The 21,713-nt window shown below is 37.0% G+C and overlaps 1 protein-coding gene across 1 annotated transcript in view; it reads right to left on the minus strand.

The window, feature by feature from the left end:
- Nucleotides 1-2,754: 2,754 nt before the first annotated feature.
- Nucleotides 2,755-21,713, minus strand: part of LOC108673623 (G1/S-specific cyclin-D2) — a 30,373-nt gene continuing 11,414 nt past the window's right edge. Inside the window, exons 4-5 of the mRNA XM_018161478.2 lie at nucleotides 21,204-21,357; nucleotides 2,755-7,689 (exon numbers count right to left, since the gene is read on the minus strand). Of these exons, the coding sequence (XP_018016967.1) occupies nucleotides 7,223-7,689; nucleotides 21,204-21,357 (621 nt within the window). The 3' untranslated portion in view covers nucleotides 2,755-7,222. The remainder of the gene's footprint in view (nucleotides 7,690-21,203; nucleotides 21,358-21,713) is intronic.

Raw genomic sequence — 21,713 nt, forward strand, 5'->3', positions numbered from 1 at the left:
ATTTAAAAATAACAATAGAAAATACTAGACGTCACTGGAAAGCAAGAAAAGGGTACACTACATCGACGAGACCTAAATTGAAAATTTTGATCATGGGGAAGGAAAATTGCCTAAAGGCCTATGGTGATCTTAACCTTTCTTGAACATAAATGAGACCGCATTGTTGGAAGAACATTCATGAAAGGACAATAGCGGCAGGAGTAGGCCGTAGGCCTAGCCTTAGAAATTCGAGTGAGGCTGCGGCCAGTATGGTCGGCCTAAGGATTATAGGCACAATGGGTAATGACTTATTAAAATTACACATACTTTAAGCAAATTATCTTCCTCAAGAATTTCCTTCGCCAATCGAACTGTAGGAATGATCCTATATTGGGACGCTGTTTGAGGCAGCGCAGCGAGCCGCAAGCTCATTCATTTCCAGTTCACTAAGCAAGAGTTTACTTACCTATTGTACGTTGAGTACAAGAAAGCCTAATTGTTTATTGTGAGCTTTTTGTTGTCATGATGAGACTCAGGCGCATGATTCAGCAGTTAAATTCTCAACGCTTCTCAATACTTATATGTTTTAATGGAATTAATCCCGATGAAATTCCAGGACAAGGCTGGAAATATTACTGTTCTTCATCCAGTTACTGGATCTCATCCATAATTTCCTGTCCATGCACGGAAATCACACCGAGATTCCTGGATTTATAGGATTTAATTAAATTTTGAATGATATCGTCTATTATCCGAAAAATTTCAAAGTAATTCATGAATAATTTTTGACGTTCGGCTCAAATTCGTAAGGTGACACTTGAACAATCTCGGAATTTCTCATAGGTCAGCAATGGTCGGAATCTAATACAAGATTTTTATATCACTGTAGCCCTTAAGTTCAAAAGATGAGTACGTGTTTGTATGGTAAATTCCTTGCATGTTCATTCTGCATGTAAGCACCTTGTGAGGTATCTACATTTCACGATAAAACAATAAATTTATTCAGATCATCAGACATTTAGTTTTCTATGTTTCGTTTCGAGCGTGGTTGTTCACTTGATCTAAACGATTTCTCTTTTCTAATTGATCTTGAATTATTAAAAACTTTAAAGCAAAGAAAACTCCACAAAAATTCATAGTATCTTTAAAAAAAACGTTTCGGAGTCCAGCTCCATCGTCAGTTCGAAAATTCTAGAACACAGATAAATTAGAATTAGTACAAGTCAAGATTACATCAATAAACCTAAGGTGCAAAACCTACCTATTTACAATTTCAAGCGGGTAAGAGCTAAAAGCTAAATTCAAACTAGGCCTCTGTTTAAAAATATACAAAGATTCTAAAATACGCAAATCAGAAACACCGGAACTGGAAGCTAACACTTTGAAGTCACTGTCAGAAACTGGAACCTCACACTGCTCGGCGTGAGCGCGACGGCAGGGATGTTGTTTATTGCTCTTTTCCATATTTCGGCCCTGCATCCGAAACTATGTCAAGGGAGCTAAAACTTTTGTTTTCCAAGTATTTCACAAATGTTAATCTTCGTGTTATATTGGTCAACCATTTTAAAATCGGTTCTTTTTTTAGGTACAACGATACTCTCCCTGTGCATATGCGAGCGTCCCTAGTTTATAAATATAGTTGTGCACGATGTGCATCTGCGTACGTCGGGATGACGTCTCGCAACCTTTATTCTAGGGTCGCAGAACACAGGGGCAGGAGTTGTAGAACTGGTAACTTACTGTCGCGCCCACCTCATTCGGCTGTGCGGGCTCACGCCGAGCAGTGTGATGTTCCAGTTTCTGACAGCGACTTCAAAGTGTTAGCTTCCAGTTCCGGTGTTTCTGATTTGCGTATTTTAGAATCTTTGTATATTTTTAAACAGAGGCCTAGTTTGAATTTAGCTTTTTGCTCTTACCCGCTTGAAATTGTAAATAGGTAGGTTTTGCACCTTAGGTTTATTGATGTAATCTTGACTTGTACTAATTCTGATTTATCTGTGCTCTAGAATTTTCGAACTGACGATGGAGCTGGACTCCGAAACGTTTTCTTTAAAGATACTATGAATTTTTGTGGAGTTTTCTTTGCATTAAAGTTTTTAGTGAATTTGCGATTCAAGCAAACGAGTGAATCTTGAATTATTGTATATAATATATTAAATAATTTAATCCGTATTATTTTTCAATCTCGGAATCGAAACTTGCAAACAAAAATTTTAAGATATCAATAGAGACAGATTCAATTATAATAAAAATATGAATACAGCTTTTTCTGATAGAAATTTTCGATTATAAATGAATTTCATGCAGTTTTTATGAGAAAAAGACTCAATTGGGAGTTTAATTCAAAAGATTTTATTTCCAGAAAATATGTTTTTTACTTTCAAGTACAAAAGAATACGGCGTTAGAGTACATTTTTCATGTTTAACAATAATTAAATCAATAAATTGAGATGACTATCATCTAAGACAATCTACAGGACAGGCTTACTAACTCAAGAAGAAAAATTAAAATAACTTAGCACACACAGACAAATGAGTGAGTGTTCGTCCAAATACCGACGCACTTTTTCGCTTCTGTAAGCGTTCGCGACCCGGTTTGGCACGAAAAAATGTCGTATCAGTGCTACGTCGGGTGTGCTGTGAGCAAAAAAGTGTGTCATTATTTGGGCAATAAGACCAGGGCCTTTACTTTCAAAAAAAGTTAAGAGATCGTAAGTTCATCAGCCAATCATTGACGGCCTTTCAAGCAAAATCCACCAATCATAGACAAGAAAATAAAGCGTAAGTACTTACGTTCACTTGGCGAGTTTTGAAAGTATGACCCCAGTTCATTTTATGAGTGTAACTTACGAAGTTCTTCACAACGAACAGAGCGGGCCTAGCCTGAGGAGGCCTAGCCTACCTACATGAGATCTGCGACGCATAGCCACAATAATAAAAATTATCGCTTTCATCAAAGTATAAAAATCATTAGTATCTTGGAAATATAAAAAGTCATCGCTATCATCGAAATATAAAAAAAATGATAGATATCATTAAATTACTATTGGCGGCCGATGAATAGCGTTTTGAATAGCCCATTATGGGACACGCTGGTAATTTTAATAGAGATTTCAACATTCAGCTCAATTGATAACATTTAATGAGTAATTAAAAGTGACATTTAATGAGCCATTTGAAAAATTCTATTCTATGTGCCGTTAATAAGGAACATAACATATAATTTCAACGTTAAATATTAATAGAAATTCAATGTATTGTTTAATAAACGCCAGTAAGAGGCTCTAAATTCGTAGAAGCGAATCAACATATAAAATGGTATCAGCAAATATAAACTAAAATGTTCAGTAACTAGGAATTTAACCCTGGCGGTATAGCAACACTTCATTGAGCCCGAAAACTATCCAAAAAAGCGACTTAAAACGGGTGTTCGAACTATGCTAGCGTTATCATAATCTTCGTCGTTATCGTCTTCATTACGTCTTCATTATCGTTGTCATCACCAACATATTATCATTGTCATCATGATCAAACAAGCGCTAGCATCATCTTTGGTTCAGACAAAAGATTTGAATACTCGTAAACTATTCATCAATTCCACCTCGCATGCTGCCTACATGACAATATTGATATCGTCTACATCACAATATTAATATTCTCTACATGAATATATTAATATTGTCTAAGTGATCAATATAATCTACATGATAATATTAATATTGTCTAAGTGATCAATATAATCTACATGATAATATTAATATTGTCTAAGTGATCAATGTAATCTACATGATAATATTAATATTGTCTAAGTGATCAATATAATCTACATGATAATATTAATATTGTCTAAGTGATTAATATCATGTACATGGCAATACGAAGCGAATCATCGATGGGCAATCAATTATCCGATTATTTAGGTGAAATGGAAGAAAATGCTTTGTTTAGGCTAATAAATGAAGTGGCAAAACATCACGGATGAATTGAACATCAGCTGCTCCTAAAATACACAAATTCAACCTACATATTCTCAACATTAACAAATTTCAACGAGTTAGAATTTCAATAATAACCAACTGTATCTTTTTGCCGCACGATAAAACGATAAACTTAATTATTAGTACAAAGTAATCAACATAAATCTGCATTCATTTTGTCTTAAATTCAACTTTTAACCGCCATCATACAAACAACAAAGCAACTGAGTTCACTTCATTTTGGAACGAGAAAAAATATTATATTAAAATCTCCATAGATCTTTCCGAAACTACGGGGATCGCTAGAAATCCTTCAATTATGAGGAATATAAAGTTACATTTTATGAATATTTTATTTAAATGGTTGACTACTACGAAGAAAAAGGCGTCTGATACTTCAAACTTACATAATTTACTTAAGTGGAAAAGATAATCAACTTCGTTACCTGGAAGAGATTTATAAATCAAAGGCCTGACTCAAAAAAAGTTACAATTTAAAAGCCAAAATTTAAATTCACTAAAAGCCATTTAGCGAATTGGATTTCCAAAGACATGACAGACGACATTCCTAACGATATTCATACCTAACAAAAGGACTTATTTTAATTATTTCTTAGCAGTTATTCTTTACCCAAGCGTCATATTCGTCAAAATTCATCCATGTTTTGAATTCAAATAGAAAGGTTTAAATTAATATAAGAGAATTGAAGATCGGGAGTAAAGGGTATAACATATAAGCAATAATTCAGCGAAATCATATATGCACCTAAAATTATAATCTAATTTGCTAAAATCTGCCAAAATTTTCCCAAATTTAAGGCACGAGTACGAAATTTTCCAAAATTTGAGGCCCGAGTACGAAATTTTCCCAAATTTGAGGCACGAGTACGAATGTGAAGGACACGCATACTGGCCTTTACTTGGATAGGTTGAGGATCAGTCTCAGAACAAGAAACGGCCCCTAACAAAACGCTGCATTCAACATAACACACTTCAATAAAAAACCTCGTTAGGTGCTAACTAATAACTTAGTCCCGATTCGTCCAAGAGATCAAAAGGTCAAACGTCGGTAGTTTAATGCGGCATGACAAAAACAAACAAAATAGGCGTACCTGAGCGTTCAGTTCTGATGCGAGGAAGAGACCGATATGAATAAACTCCTATATGAGTTGTTAAAATAATTAACTTCAGATGCGGCTTCAACAAGAGGTCAGGAGTATGGCTGAGACTGTTCTTTGGTTACTGGTTGTACGTTAGGCTGTACAGTATACAGCAGTATACTGTACGTAAGGCTGTGCTGTATATAGCAGTATACTGTGCGTGGGGTTGTACAGTTTATAGCAGTATACTATACGTAAGGCTGTACAGTTTACAGCAGTATACTGTACGTAAGGCTGTACAGTTTACAGCAGTATACTGTACGTAAGGATGACAGTATACAGCAGTTTACTATACATGGAGCTGGTATGTCTCGTGAGACACGAGACATGGCTGAGGATGCCATGATATTGTTTGGTATGTCTTATATGAGACATAAGCGCCATGGCTGAGGTAGCCCCAGTTCAATGAATTTAACTTGGTCGTAACTTTCATTTAAAGTCCAGAACTTTTAGAGTTTCGTTGTAAACATAATTATATCTGGAGCGTTTTAGATGCTCGAATATTTCCTTGAGCTTTTTAACAATACATTGAAATATTTATACACGATGAAATTACACAGAATATTGAATAGGTTCTCTGCAAAACAATCCACATTTCAAAGTCTTAGGTATTCAAAGAATTTTTTAAAGAATTTCATTCTTCAATTATGCATCATATTCAAAAATTCTGAATGAAACTTGCAGGCATGTTTTTAAGTTTAAAAGTTAAGGCTAAATAGTCTTTTAATTTGATCATGAACCTTAACGCACTTGTGCGCCAACATCTCTTTCCTAATTAAAATAAAAATTGTTTCTTAAAATTATTTTTTATGCGCACGAGACATTCTAAAACGCGAATTTTTTTGTGATATTCGACAAGTAATACCTTGAACTATACGTGCCTGTGAGCTGGTGATGCGAGCCCGAGGCTAGCTCCCATTAAAATATCTTAATTATAAATTGTATGAACATAAATAAACTGCGTATCCCATAGAGTATATGAATGTTTTCAACGCGCAGAATTTTCACTTATTCGACGAGAAATGTGAGTTTTTAAAATTTCTATTTTCTGTTGATGTCATTTTTCTTAGTTTGCAAAATTCATAAAAATGACTTATGGCTAAAGATACTAATATTCGTTACCTTTACGAGATTTTCAAAGCATTCAAGTTATTTTGAAGATGATAGAACCTGGGCCGGTTTAGCATCGAACTTTTCAACATTTTAGTTGAAATAAGAAATTATTTAGACCAGGTTGTGTGGTTGCAGAGGGTTTGACTAGAGAACATATATTTTATGAATTTGATGACTACAAAAATAAATCATTTTAGCAATACTACTAGCAATCACAAGTGGCAAAACCAATGGTCTCGTACAAGAATGAAATGCATAAAATTTTGTTTGCACTCACATAGCCATATCGGCCCACCGTCAAGAACGCAGTTTGATGTCAAAATTTTACTGTTGAACACAAAACTGCTATAAGAAATGAACTATTGAACACAAAATGTTATAAGAAATGAACTATTGAACACACAAATGCGATACAAAAGGGACTGTTGAACACAAAACTTCAATAAGAAATGGACTGTTGAAATCACAAATGAGGTAAAGTTGGACCGTTGCTACGGCATTGATGAAAAACGTGGTGAAGATACCAATGTACAAAGTGGATTGCAGGAGGATGATTAATTAATAAAATAAAAATAAGATGATTATCTTAAACCAATAGGAAGCTACGCGCAACGTTATGCATTTTTTGTACGTGCGGTCATCGAATACTTTTGTACATGTGGCGTACGAATAGCACTAGAGTTACAATATATAGGTACGAGGCCTGAGTTTCTGTGCAGTGAACGAAATAAACCTTAACTGAACACAGTTTACTTCTTCCATTGTCCATGCCTTAGCTTCCTTAATTTTCAATCCAGAATTTTAGAAATTTTATGTCTTATAATCGAATGTTAACGCTGTTTATGCAGGATGAAAATTGAGAAATAACGGTATTTTGAGTAAGGTTGAGATCATGAAACATTTGCACGATAAACATTAGCGATGAGAATCATGAGCAATATTTTACATCTGCTCTGTTGTAGCATGACTGAACTAGATAAATAATATTAAGTCTTATTCTGCGAAGTGTACATCAGTTATATCAGTGGGAGTTTCATAACCTTCGTAATCTGAACTCCCACTTTGGGAGTCCTCGACGCTGCCATTGAGGGAGTCGTCTTGTAGAGGGGAGTAGCAGATGTAGTTGGGATCTACATGCGCTGTTCTGGACATTTGTTTATTAGGGGGTAGATTAACACTAAGCTTATTGTTATAACTACTACTTAGGCTACTGCTGTGAGAATCGTCCGACGCCTCGGAAGAGTATGACAAGTCCCCACAACTTGATCCTTCTTTTGAAGTTCTGTCCACCGTGCGTTCTAGTGTGTCCAATACATACTTGACTTCATTCATGTCTGTCCGCAAACATTGGGATAAAATTTCCATGGCTGGTTTGCCGAGATGAGGATAAATCCCTCGCACAGCTGACACGATTGCCGCCGTCGCGATCAGCGAAGGCTTCGTACCAACAAAATCTGATTCTGCAACAATAAGAAAAGGAAATGTTTAAAATCTGGCTTAAAATGAAATAATATTTACAATTTAACTTATGCATAAAACTCAAAATTGATGTTCATTGTTCCAATTATTGATAACAAGTCTAAAAAAGTTACCTAAAATAAAAAATAGGCGAATAATTTTAATTAATTCGTCTAGTTTGTAGTTGAAATATTCCTAAAAAATAACAAATGTGAAATTCATTGACCCATGAAGTATTCAGTTAATGTGTATGAAAATGGTTAACAAGAATCTACTGAAAATAGCAGCGGTGAATTTTATCTATCCAGCCATTATTTGGTTAGCATGTACCGAATTTAATATATATAATAATAAGGTTCCGAATAAATAACAATCTATCAGAATATAAAATATTATATATAAAAATACGGTTCCAAATAAATAATATTATATCCGACTATATAATATTATATATAATAATGTTCCGAAGCCTTCAAAACAAAATTTAGATCCCGCATTAATTAAGGTTAGAAATTAAACCAAGAACGGCAGCCAACCTCTGGTCAGGTAGTGACTGCCTCTCCCTAAATAAAGCATATCCAATGTCAAAGCTCGTGCGTGAAATAGAAAAGCTTAAAAGCCTTTTCTTTGCATGCAAATTTTGAGAGTTGCACAAAAAATTCGTCTGCGAACAACTGAAAAAAACTTTTATTATTATCAAAGAAAGGATATCAATTGGATGACCGGAATAAAAAGTTCCCGGATCAACAAAAGAAGGATGAAAGCGTAGGAAGTGAAACGCTCCTGACGTATAGAAAGAAAAAACATTCATTTGCATACCATCAGGTTTGTTGGCTTGATAGAATACGATCAAATTGTGGAAAAAATTGCCCAATCGTGGAATGAATTAGTCGAATTAACGCTGTTTCATTTAGTACTTAAAACGCACAAAGAAAAATTATTCGGTAATCGACGTTTATTACGAAAAATATTTCTAAGGTATAGAAGACTGATTAGGAAAAATTGAAATTCCGTGCAAATAATAAAAATGAAAACCAATTGGCACAATGCATGTAATGCAAAATTCTAAGTTATTAGGAGGCGCAATCAATTTTACGCGAACGAAACAGAAAAAATATAGAATTTTTATGTTCGCAAACTGCGGCTGGCCCCGGCGCCAGTTAAAGGGTTCAATGAAAAGCATCGGAATGCGGACGCCCGGAACTAATCCGGCCAAAAGGACGGCGCCTGTTTTTTTTTTTACCAGGTCAGAAAAAGCCTATAGAATCCCTGGAACAAAATCAGATTTTTTCTTGCCCTTTTTATCACTTTACCGTTGAGTGAAGAAGTGAAAAACTTTCAAGCTGTAACGGAAACCCAGACTGTTCAAACGGGAGCTACGTGGAATTGGTGGCTATAAATAATATAAAGCTGACATAATAAACGCATATTAAGGAATCTTTCAAAGTAGTGAGATAAATAATACGTAGACGAATACATGATAAAAATTAATCAGTGATTGTGATAATAATATAACTATTAAACATTGTGCGCAGCCCAAAATCAGGAAATGGCCAATGAAAACGTACTGAAGATTGTGAATGAAGACGTTCACGTATAAATAATTTCATGGAGTAAGGTGAAAAAGTATGGTAAGGGATTGACGTATGATTAATATTGTAAATGAAGTACGTATATAAACAAAGATATAATGACGTGAGCATGTATGTGTTTCATGCAAGCTTAGATGCAATCATACAATAGCAATAGGCAACGGGTCAGAATATAACAATATAATAATTATGCTGTTCAAATGATAGGTTTTGAAGTAAGAGCTTATTGTTAATTCAAGTGAAATAAAGTTCGAGATACTGAAAAAAAATCGGGAAGATTAGTCGATAATTTGCAGGAGAAGGAAGTTGCGGACACGCGTGGCCAACCAACTGTCCATCGTTTAGGAGGCCGCGGACTAGTCGGTCTACAGCTGTCGGCCAGACAACTGCTGTCCGCAAGAATTTAATTGATGAAAATAAGATCACCTTGGAGAGAAGAGTTAATATATGACGGATACTTGATAATTGTAGATATCTGAGACGCTCTTCCTGGGTTGAGGGACCCTTGCATCTCAGGGTTAGGGCCTTGGGAGTAGGTAACCCTCGAGTCTAATGCTTTACGTAGATGAATTTGAAAATTTTCAGTTTTTCAATTAAGGACTAGGAAAAATGTTGGCAAAAAGTTTTTATTTTAAAAAAAGACGTCAATGTGATAACACTATTGGTGGAAGAAATGCGAAAACCAATCAATGAATGAAATATACGGCTGATGGAAAAAAATATATATACAAGAAAGCAATAAGAACAAGGTATTTGCTCAAAGCTTAATTTATCTGGAAACTTAAATCATCCCACTGGGGGTATATAAAAAAAATCCACACCAAACCTGCTAATTATTATGGTTGGTGTGATTTGACCAACTCCCCTGATTGTGGTTCGTTGATGCACCGTCATGCAGCTGTCGTTGCTGACAGCCGTCGACCGTCGTTATACTGACGTCAGTTCCATCGTTGCTGAAGATGTCAGTTCCATCGTTGCTGGTGTCAGTTCCGTCGTTGCTGATGTCAGTTCCGTCGTTGCTGATGTCAGTTCCATCGTTGCTGATGTCAGTTCTATCGTTGCTGATGTCAGTTCTATCGTTGCTGATGTCAGTTCCATCGTTGCTGGTGTCAGTTCCGTCGTTGCTGATGTCAGTTCCATCGTTCCTGATGTCAGTTCAGTCTTTGCTGCTCCCATTTGAGTTGATGAGATAATAATAAAATTCTTTTTGTTGTTGCAGTTGTTGCTGTCCATGACATTATAGTTGTTGGCCGCTGCTTCCATTAACAATTTCGCCGTTGTCACGGAGGACGTTGGGGTCGGAGCTATTGGGTTGGTAGCCTTTGGTGTTGCCGCTGTGCCGTTGAAGCGAGCGGAGCCGTAGCAACGGCCGTTGCTATTGAAGCAGTTTCAGTTGCAGCCGTAGCCGTGGCCGTTGCAGCCGTGGCCGTTGCAGCTGTGGTCGTCGCAGCCGTAGCCGTTGCGTTTAAAGCCATTTCCGTAGTTTCCGTTGCAGTCGCAGCCGTCGCTGGGGTTGCTGCGCAAGACGGCAGCTGCACACGCGCCACAGGAAGCGGCGAGAGGGCAGGTGATGCCGCGGAGACCCTGTCCTCCAACCCAGTCCACTAACCCTGCACGGCTCCTCCTAGCTCAGCTCTGCTCCTGTCCGACTCTGCTCTGCTCCTGTCCGACTCAGCTCTGTTCCTGTACGACTCTGCTCTGCTCCTGTCCAACTCTGCTCCACTGCTGCCTTACTCTGCTTTGCTCTTGTCTCTTGTGTTGCCCTAACAGCACTGTGCTCAGCTTATGCCTAACTCTGCTGCGCTTCGGCCTGATTTTGCTCTGCTTTTGCCCGTATTGTTATCCCAACAGCACTCAGCTCCTACCCAGCACTACGTGGAATCAACCCTTTCCTGCACCACCCATCCTCTAAAGTCTAAAGCGACCCGTCCTGATCTCAGCCAGACGATAAGGGGTCGTCAACCAAAATCTGAACATATCCATTCAGTATTTCATTATGGCCAAGAGAAACCAAAGAAAGATCTATGGAGAAAAAAGAGAAAAAATCGAATAATAAGTCAAAGATTTATTATAAGTGCCTACGATTGAAAATGAAGTGCACACACAAATAGTTCGAAGTGACACAAATACTTACCAGTTTTCTAAAAAAGTTCTAACATTAAAGAACTTGACCGATCCAATATATGTACCTTCCAGCAGGGCATGGTTACCCAACAGACCAGCAAAACCAACGTGAACAAAAGGCAGATGTTTGAGTCTGGTTAAGAAAGGATGGGCAGATGTTTGAGGTTAAGAAACTATCAAGAAATTGAGGACAATTTTTCCAGTATTTTCACCGTAGATCCGTTACGTGTAGGTATATATAACTGTACAGAATTATTGGGTTAAGAGACCGATGTTTCACTGTAGAAAATATATTTATTAGAAAACTGATTTATAATGGGAGATGGGGCACAAATTTTGATTGTGAAATATTCATTATATATGAACGGATGAGGCCAAAAAACTGAATACATCATGAGAATATTGTTAACTGCTGCCAAAACTTAGATTGAAAAATTCAGTCAGAAATGTATTTTTCATTACACGAGAAAAATGATATAAGGAATATTTCTATTGAAGAAGAAACAAGGTTGTTCTTCACACGTCAGTGCATGGAAGAGAAACGTATTAGAAAAACGAAGCAGGTAAGAAATACAAGGCAAAGTTGTAAATTCTCTCTTGGACCACCCGAACTTTACGGCACCCTCTTGACCGCAGCCTGGGCCGCCGTAATGAGGCGCTCAATAATTGAAACTCCGTAACAAATTCTTGGATGATGAGAGCGCGAGTGATAGATATTTGAACAGATAATGGTGAGTTGAATAGTTAACTGTAACAAATTCTTGGATGAGAGCGTAAGTTATGTATCTTTTGAACAGATTAAGGCGAAATGAATAGTTAAATGTAACAAATTCCTTGATTATGAGAGCGCAAGTGATAAATATTTGAACAGATTATGTTGAATTGAATAGTTAAATGTAACAAATTCTTGGATGATGAGAGCGCGAGTGATAAATATTTGAACAGATTGTGGTGAATTGAATAGTTAAATGTAACAAATTCTTGGACGATGAGAGCGCGAGTGATAAATATTTGAACAGATTAAGGCGAAGTGAATAGTTAAATGTAACAAATTCTTGGATGATGAGAGCGCGAGTGATAAACATTTGAACAGATTATAATGAATTGAATAGTTTAATGTAACAAATTCTTGGATGACGAGAGCGCGAGTGATGTATCATTTGAACAGATTAAAGCGAAGTGAATAGTTAAAAGGAAAAAATTCGTGGGTGGTGAGGGCACAAATAATTTTCCAGAAGTCATTAAGTAGTAAGAGAGCAATTATGCTAATCGAAGAGAAACAAACACGTAGCACTCGTGCATTTACATGATTTCGAAACCTCAGCTGGAATTTTAAGCAGCCATTTATACACTAATATACCTGCAGGTATTTTCAGACACTTGAGGCATTTGTAGACACTGCAAGCATTAGAGGACTTCTCAGATATTCCAGACGATGCAAGTGTTTTCAGATATTGCAAGTATCATCAGAGAGTTTAATAACAATGAGACAATATCTTAAGAGGATACCGCAGATATTTTTACTGCGAAGGTTTTTGGACACTGATTATATTTGCAGAAATTAGATGTTTTTCATATAATGCGAATCTTGTTAGACCCTGCATGCAGTTTTATACACTGAATGTAACTCTAGAGGCCTACTATATCTGTCATATGTCGAAACTGCAGCAGATATTCGTTTTAAAGCCATGAAAATGAGCCGATTTTGCAGTCAAAGGCAAACCTTCCAGAATTTTTTAACTGATACGATGTGTCGTGCGAACTTTATTTTACTTTTTCTTATGTTATTTGCAGACATTTCAGTTATGTGCAGCAGGTTTCAATGATCCCTTTGTTAATTAATGTTTGTTACAAACTCATTGATCATGCAGAATTTGACAGAGAACGACGCTTTGAGAGTATTTACGATATCTACGTTACATATAATATTGAAAAATTAAAAAATTTCTGCAATAATAATCAAACATTATAACGAGCCCTAACAAACTTCATAAAGTGGGAGCACTAAGAGAAGAAATTCTACCCAAACAGTAAGGAAATATTGTTGGGTCTGGAGACGCCTTCAGCAGTTTCAAAAGACTCCATTTATCCAAGTGAGGCCTTTTGACTCTTCATGAGCGAGCATAAGCATCATGCTTGGCTACACAACCAATGCTGGATGTGTGCATAGCAGACGTATGAATGCACAATGCGCATAACTGCATCAAAAGCAGCGATTCATGACGATGCAATCCAGACGTCTGCTCATGCAGACATCAATGCAGACACTTGCAACACTTGGGAACAGGTCCCTTCTTGGTGCATGCATTGGTGCTTGGTAGCGAGTTGCGATGCCCGGTAACAATCGAGATACCAAGGTAACAATCGAACGGATGATGCTGATTTACACTCGGTAATCTAGAACTGGGACCGCTACTTAAGACGCATTGAAGTTACCGAGGCCCACCGGCGGTGCACTAGCAACTAAAAGCCCATCTCTTGCTTAAGGCTCATAACCTTCAAAGGCAGAATAATATTTATTATAATATTATTCCATAACCAGGATATTATTCCATGCGTGTCTAGAAAGCAATGATTTATGATAATAAAATTTGTGAGTAGCATAAAATGATATATGAGTAGCATTATCAGGTTGAATTTTATATCACACACACAGTGTTACAATGAAGAGAGATGCTAACAAACGAGGAAAAAAAGACACTGAGAGTTCAGTGTCTGAGAGAAGGAGAGTAAAGAGAGGCAGAAGGGGGGAAAAGAGAGAGGGAGGAGGGGGAGGGAGAGAGATTGATAGATAAAGTAATGCAACAAAGACGACGAATCAAAAGCGCACTGCTTTTCCGGCTCATTTTTTTCATGCGCCTCGCGTGCGCGCGCATTAATCTCGCGTGTACGCATGGAGACAACGAATGCATGTCATGCAACGTTAGTCTTCTAAATTAGACCAGCACAAAGCCTGAGCCTGCGCAGGCCGTCCTTCAAAGTCTGTCAACAAGCCGGCATGCCGCCAGCACAATAATTATCCCCGACCATAGACGTACTTCGTAGAATTTTTGCGGTGCCCCTAAATTGTATAGGAAGAAACTGTGCCGTCAATGCCGGCAGACAGCGAGCCCGCCTGCCATCTGCCGTCTCAAGGCGTCCCTCTCCTATTTACGTTCATGCTGAGAGTTGAAGTCACTCGGCGTAAAGGTTTTTGAATAGACAACAATTTTGAACTATAAAAATTATACAAATGAAGCCACACGAATTGTCAACCTATATAATTATGCAATATCACATTACATATGATGTTCAGGACCAACGGACGAACCAGGGCAAGTTTTGCCGCTGGTTCAACAATTTCCGTATCGAATTTCAATCGATGAACCGTTACCAGGGTAACGATGGACCGTTACTGAGGTAATTTCTTTGTAAACAGCTGAACCCATGACAGGAATTCTCGTTCTGAAGTGTACTTCTCAAACACTGTGACCATCGCAGCAGGACTGACCGTTGTGGTTCGGCCAGGTAGGTTAGAACTCCATACATTGTTACGACTAATGGTAAAAAAGCGCTCTTAAAGCGACGGACAAACTGCAGGTATATTAAGGTTAATGGAGCAGGTACACGAGTAGTAATGGATTGGGTATGTAGGTACCCACTCCAGATATACACGCGCAGGTGTAAAAAGGATACCCAGTCGCCGCCTTCGCACACGCATCCTCAGGTAACAAATGGTATCTGAACGCATACTTCTGACAAGGTATGCAGGTAAGGATTAGAACTGTATTAACCGTGTAGTTAGTAAATACACTACTTACGCATGATAGTTAGACATGTTAAGTTAGTAAATGCACTACTTACGCATGATAGTTAGACATGTTAGACATGATAGTTAAGGTGAAATAAAAGCTAAGTGGCACAATTTTAAAACGGTTATATGATAGGGTGACTAGAACGTCACGTAATTATTTGCTTCAGCTAATGTTTAGGAAAACTTTAACAATCATTTACGTTTTTGTTTGAAACATTGATCAAGGATGGCTCTAGAATGCGCAGCAATTAAGTTATTTAGTCCAATCAGTTTCGAACAAAAATTTGAAACGCCTTCGAGCAGTTCATTTTGATCAATTATGATTTAAACTGCGGCAGAGTTTACGCTTCTTATATTGGCTGCTATGAAGGCATTTATTATTAGTGCAGTTACGTATTATTATGGTCGTGTTTGTCGTTGCTTGAGGTCCTTTTGTTCACAGCTTCTCCTCACCGCTGAGTATACAAACAAATTCCTCAAATTCTCATAGAGTTCACTGAGAAAATTAAACCGCTATTCGGGGGAATTTCTCACGCCATTGTGATGGCTGCGTACGGGTTCCCTGCTAACTGAAAATTCCTGCGAGCGTCTGAGGCGGGGAAGCGGACGGGCGACGTTCCTCTTAGGGGAGAGTTTGCGCGATCACGAAAATGCATCCATAATTATAATATTAATAAACTGAAATGTGTTTAAATTATAGTATTATGAACTCAAATGTATTAAAATTATGGTATTGTGAACTGGAATGTATTCCAATTATAGTATTGCTGGCCTCAAATGTATTAAAATTGTAGTATTATGAACTCAAATGTATTTAAGTTATAGTATTTGTAAACTCAAATGTATTCAAATTATAGTATTGTGAACTCAAATGCATTTAACTTATAGTATTTGTAAACTCAAATAAATTCAAATTATAGTAGTTATGAACTCAAATGTATTTAAATTATAGTATTGATGAATTCAAATGTATTCAAATCTTGATGACATCCGAACGTATTCTTGATGAGCTTGTGCCTTTCGAAGACCGTGATGAACCATTTCAGGATCTAATCAAGACTAATATTGAAAAATAATTGAATCCCGTTTGTAAATTCCGAAAATAATCTTACGTGATAGTTTCTAGACAAATTTTTTAGGAAGATAAAATTGTGGTGGCATTGCAGCAACTAAATGAAAAAACTGAAAAACTCCTAGGAAAAATCTCTCATTGTATGAAATCCTGATGCTATATTAATGCCCCCAAATCACGACAGATTTTGACTGGATTTTTTTTTCTGTTTCTCCATCTCCCTCCTTTTTCTCTTACCAGCGCAACGCGCATGTTTCACGAGACGTCGCCGAACAAAAGCTAGTGGACGAAATGTCCCGCGCAGAACAAACGGACGATATGTCCCGCGCAGGACAAACGGACGATATGTCCCGCGCAGGACAAACGGACGATATGTCCCGCGCAGGACAAACGGACGATATGTCCCGCACAGGACAAATTCCCACGGCATTGATAACTAATAAAAGTTCCCGCAGAGACGTCGGCTGCTGCAATTTATCGAACTTTTCCGGATTGCATCAAAGTTTGTTTACGATTTGCATAAGCGACATCGAGCTTAAGTATTATGCAAATTTGCAGAATTTTGGCCTGGAAAATAGCGCCGTGAAATGAATGGTAGGTAATGTTATTATTTCCTGAATATGAGTTAAAAGAGGATCTGTTTTTTCCAACGGTTTATGAGATGGCGAAAAATGGGCATCAAACTTATTAAGTTGATCACATTTCTACAATATATATAATAAATAAAGTAAAAAGGCTGGCAATGATCGATAATATTATATGTGCGGCTCTTATTTCACATTTATATCACATTTCTATAATATATATAATAAATAAAGTAAAAAGGCTGTCAATAATCTATAATATTATATGTGCCGCTCTTATTTCACTAAGCCGGCAGCAGAGGATATCTTATCTTAATAAACATGAAATGAATTTACAATTCCAACACACGCAGGTGCGTTGGAAGCTTCAAATTTCGCAGGATTTATGCTGGAATTTCATTTGTTTTTAGTAGCTGCTGCACGCATCCTAAGACAAAAAAATTAACGTTACAATGAAAAAACATAATCTTTGAGAAGTGTTCGGTTATTTATTATTTAGGTTTAAGTTTTTTTATTGTTAAGTTATTCATACCTAAGTTATTTATAGTTAAGTTATTAATAGTTAGGTTATTTATAGTTAAGTTATTCATAGCTAAGCTATTTATATTTAAGTCATTCATAGTTAAGTTATTCATGGTTAAGTTATGCACAGATAAATAATTTATGGTTACGGTAAAGTTATTCATGGTTAAATTATTCATAGTTAAGTTATTTATAATTAATTAAAGCTATATAAGTTAGTGAAAACGGCCGACGTTGAAAAGTAAAGTTTTGAGGTGTCTACGAGATTAAGCGTCGCTGGTACGAGGTGTCGAAGCATTGCAAGTGGTGCACTTTTAAAGCGATACTCGCGGCCAGGCTTAAATGTATGAGGCCAGACTTAAGAGGAAGTGTGAGGCCATTAAAATAAAGGCTACCAAGAGGCCATGAAAGGAGGCTCAGTAGAGGCCGTGTGGTCGTTATCGCAGCGATAATCCCGCGATAACCTTCGCTCGTGGTAAACTCAAGAGCTTCTTTGAACGACAGCTCTGGCCCAGCCCAGGGACCAGCGAGTCGGGAGTCAACGCTTGTTAAGAAATCATCACATTTTTTTGATGATTTCTTTTTTGATGATTAATCCTGCGAGGCTGTACTCGGAGGAGAAATTTGGCAGAATTCTTTAAAATTTGCGGTCCATTTTAGTGATAAATTGTCCAATTAAATGTCAACAAGAAATTCGAAAGAGACTTGTTCGAAATTCTTTAAAATTTGCGGTCCATTTTAGTAACAAATTTTCCAATCAAATGCCAACAAGAAATTCGGCAGAGACTTATTCGAAATTCTTAAAAATTTGCGGTTCATTTTAGAAACAAATTTTCCAATCAGATGTCAACATATTTTTCCGTGAAATTTGCAATATTTATTAACATGTAACTTCATTCAATATCAAGTATCATAAAATTTAGGTAAAAACCTTCATAAAACAGTCATTATTCTGCGTTCTTCGGTTAACTTTTCGATGCGATAAATATTATTAATAAATAATTGATAAATATTATTAAGAATTAGGCATTTATCAAGTATTAGGTGCATAGTTCAGAATTATAATCAAGTGGGTGCCGCTTATTCGGAGTCATGCCTTAGTTTTAATTGTTTTCTTCTGTAAAAATAATCGCAGATAAACTGCCGCTATTTTATTCACTGAAATGTTTGCTCATTTAGAAAATAATATCATCAAAACTGCATCTTGATTTAGGAAATTTAAAAAACGACGTTTAATTGCTTGATTAAACAGTACGAAATTTACTTCAATTCCTCATAATTAAATGGTGCGAAGTGAATTAAAAGATAAATATTTTGAAGCAGGACACCATTTGACCAATTATTAATAATAATAGCAGCAAATCAGGTACAAAAACTTCGCCGTATTAAAATTTCGAAATCAGTGAAGCTTTGAAATTAAATATATTCACAGTCAAGCGATTGTCAGGATCGTTAACCCGCAAAAATTATGGGTTTATTTCAAATAAAATTTGTATAATTATTATCGAAATTCTCTCTTATTTACTCTCGATTTTTGAGCCTCAGTCCCCTTTTAGGCCCCTATAGTCCATTTTAGTGATTAATTTTCCAATCAAATGCCAACAAGAAATTCGGCAGAGACTTGTTCGAAATTCTTTAAAATTTGCGGTTCATTTTAGAAACAAATTTTCCAATCAGATATCAACATACATTTTCTGTGAAATTTGCAATATTTATTAACATGTACGGTATTCAACATCAAGCATCATAAAATTTAGGTCAAAACTTTCATAAAACAGTCATGATTCTGTGGTCTTCGGTTAACTTTTCGATGCGCAGTATTATATTGTTATTAAGCATTGGGCAATTAATTAACCATGAATGGGACACATAAGTTCAGTCATAATCATATTCTATAAAAAAAATTCGCAGATAAACCGCAGCTGATTTTATTCACTTATAAATGTTTGTTCATTTAAAAATAATATCATCAAAATTGCATTCAGTTTCGGGAAATCTAATGAGATAACTAATCTAATGGAAGACACCATTTGACCAATACTTAGATAATAGCAGCAAATCAGGAATAAAAACTTCGCCAAATTAAAATTTTGAAATCAGTGAAGCTTTGAAATTTCAAAGCTATTTTCAAAGTTTTCTCACGTTTACTCTCAATTTTTGAGCCTGAGTCCCCTTTTGGGGCCCCTCGCTGGGGCTCCCCTCCCCCGCCCCTCCAACCTGTCCAGACAGCATCACCCTGGAGGGGGGGGCATGAGACAGGGGGGGCAGTGGGGGGGGGCACGAGACTGAGGGGGGGGGGCAATGGGGGAAGCTGGATCTCATAAAGGTAGGCAGTTTTGCAAGCGGCGGGCGGCTGGCTGAGTTTTACTTGTTTTATAAGCCGTCATTTGGGGAAGCTGTAAAAAATCGTCCTTAATTGAACAAAAAAAAGTGTGCCCTGAAACGAATACCTCACAGTGAACTTCAAACCCTAACTTTTTTTAAAGCAAAAAAAAAATTGTAACTCAACCTTGGAGACCAACGTTTTTTCGTATTAATCTAATTAAAATGTTAATCGACCAAGACGTTTTTGTAGTACATAGGCGAGCAACAGCATCCTTGACGTGTGCATAAACGACATATAAACAGGAATATTATTATTAACAACAAGCTTATCTATGAGTAGAAATCTTCAAAATATAATTTAGCAGCACTTGAGCTTGTGCAGTTATCCGGCGACGCGGGATAGCATCAATTATGGAGGCCCAGCGGTGATTAGATAACGAAGAACATGTCGAGAATAATGAGTAAAATCATATGTATGGTGAACAGATAGGAAAAATGCAGGTAAAATATCACACATTCAATAGTTTACACAGGAGGAAGTAATTCCAAGAAAATATGAAGAAGATAGATGCAAATACGAGGAAAATGATATCGAAGCATGACCATGGACAGCGAAACAAGAAAAAGCTAGGAAAATATAACGAAAATTAACAAAAAAAGTGGAAGTAAGAATCAGGAATAATAACAAGATATAGCTGAAATAAATAAAGATTAAAACAAGTAAGAATCAACAATAAAAATATAACAAGTAAAGTCAATATAGATATTAGCAACGATGAATGTAGCGGCTGTTGCCACAGAAGAAGTAACTATAAACTGCAAATTCTGCGTCAATTCTTTTGCTGCTTTGAATGCATTTACGTAATCAAAACGAGTGGTAATCGAAAGTGATACTTGGACAGTTACCAGAGGTGATTAGTTACCAGAGGTAATTAGTCACCAGTGGTTATTAGTTACCAGAAGTAATTAGTTGTCACTATAATGCTACAAAGTTGTCATTAAAGACGACAATTAACCTGTAGCTGCTAGAGCGATGAAGCTGCGGTGCGATAATCATCAATGTTAGTGAATAATTACCCAAATTAATTACTTACCAGGGTAAATAATTTGCCAGAAGTCAATAGTTGAGATCTAATCAGTTACCAGATTTAATTACTTTAAAAAAGATGATTAGTGATAACTATACTATAATGTTTACCTTAGCGATCTGGGCAATGAAGCTCCCTTAATCATAAATGTTTTCGGATAATACCAGAATAAATTAGTGACAAGAGTTAATTAAATACCAGCGATAATTAGTTACTAGCCATAATTAGTGATATTAATATTTTTTCATTAATAAAAATTAATTAATGTTTACCTTTAGCGGCGAGGGCGACGAAGCTCCCTTAATCATAAATTTTTGTGGGTAGTTACCAGAACGAATTAGTGGCAAGAGGTAATTAGTTACAAAACGATAATTAGTTATGTTGACATTTTTTTCATTAATGAATACAATGTTCACCTGTAGCGGCGAGGGCGACGAAGGTGAGCGCGTGTCGCCGGACGATGTTGTCGCCGGTGACAGCGAGGCGACGCAGCAAACTGTCAACGAAGTCCAGCGCCGTGACGTGGCCCAGGTCCCAGCCCAGCTTAGCCACCACGAGCACCTCCCATTGCTGGGGGAGGAGAGGGGAGGTGAGGGTACCTTCCATTGTTAGGGGAGGAGAGGGGAGGGAGTGAGGGTACCTCCCATTGCTGGGGGAGGAGAGGGGAAGTGAGGGTAGCTCCCAATCCTGGGGGAGGAGGAAGGAGGAAGTGAGGGGAGGAACTGAGGGTACCCTCCATTGTAGAGGGAGGAGAGGGGAAATCAGCAGAGAATTAAGGTAATCTCTCGCGATTGCAAGTAATACATCTTTTTGAGCTGAATGTTCATCAAAATAGGCTACGAAGACTTTATATTTTCTAGATAGTTGAGTGAGTAATGATCGAGTATTTTTCAAGGTATGAATGATTTTCGAAATTTAATGGACAC

The sequence above is a fragment of the Hyalella azteca genome, unplaced genomic scaffold, assembly GCF_000764305.2.
Source record: "Hyalella azteca isolate HAZT.00-mixed unplaced genomic scaffold, Hazt_2.0.2 contig17334, whole genome shotgun sequence".
Lineage (NCBI taxonomy): Eukaryota > Metazoa > Arthropoda > Malacostraca > Amphipoda > Hyalellidae > Hyalella > Hyalella azteca.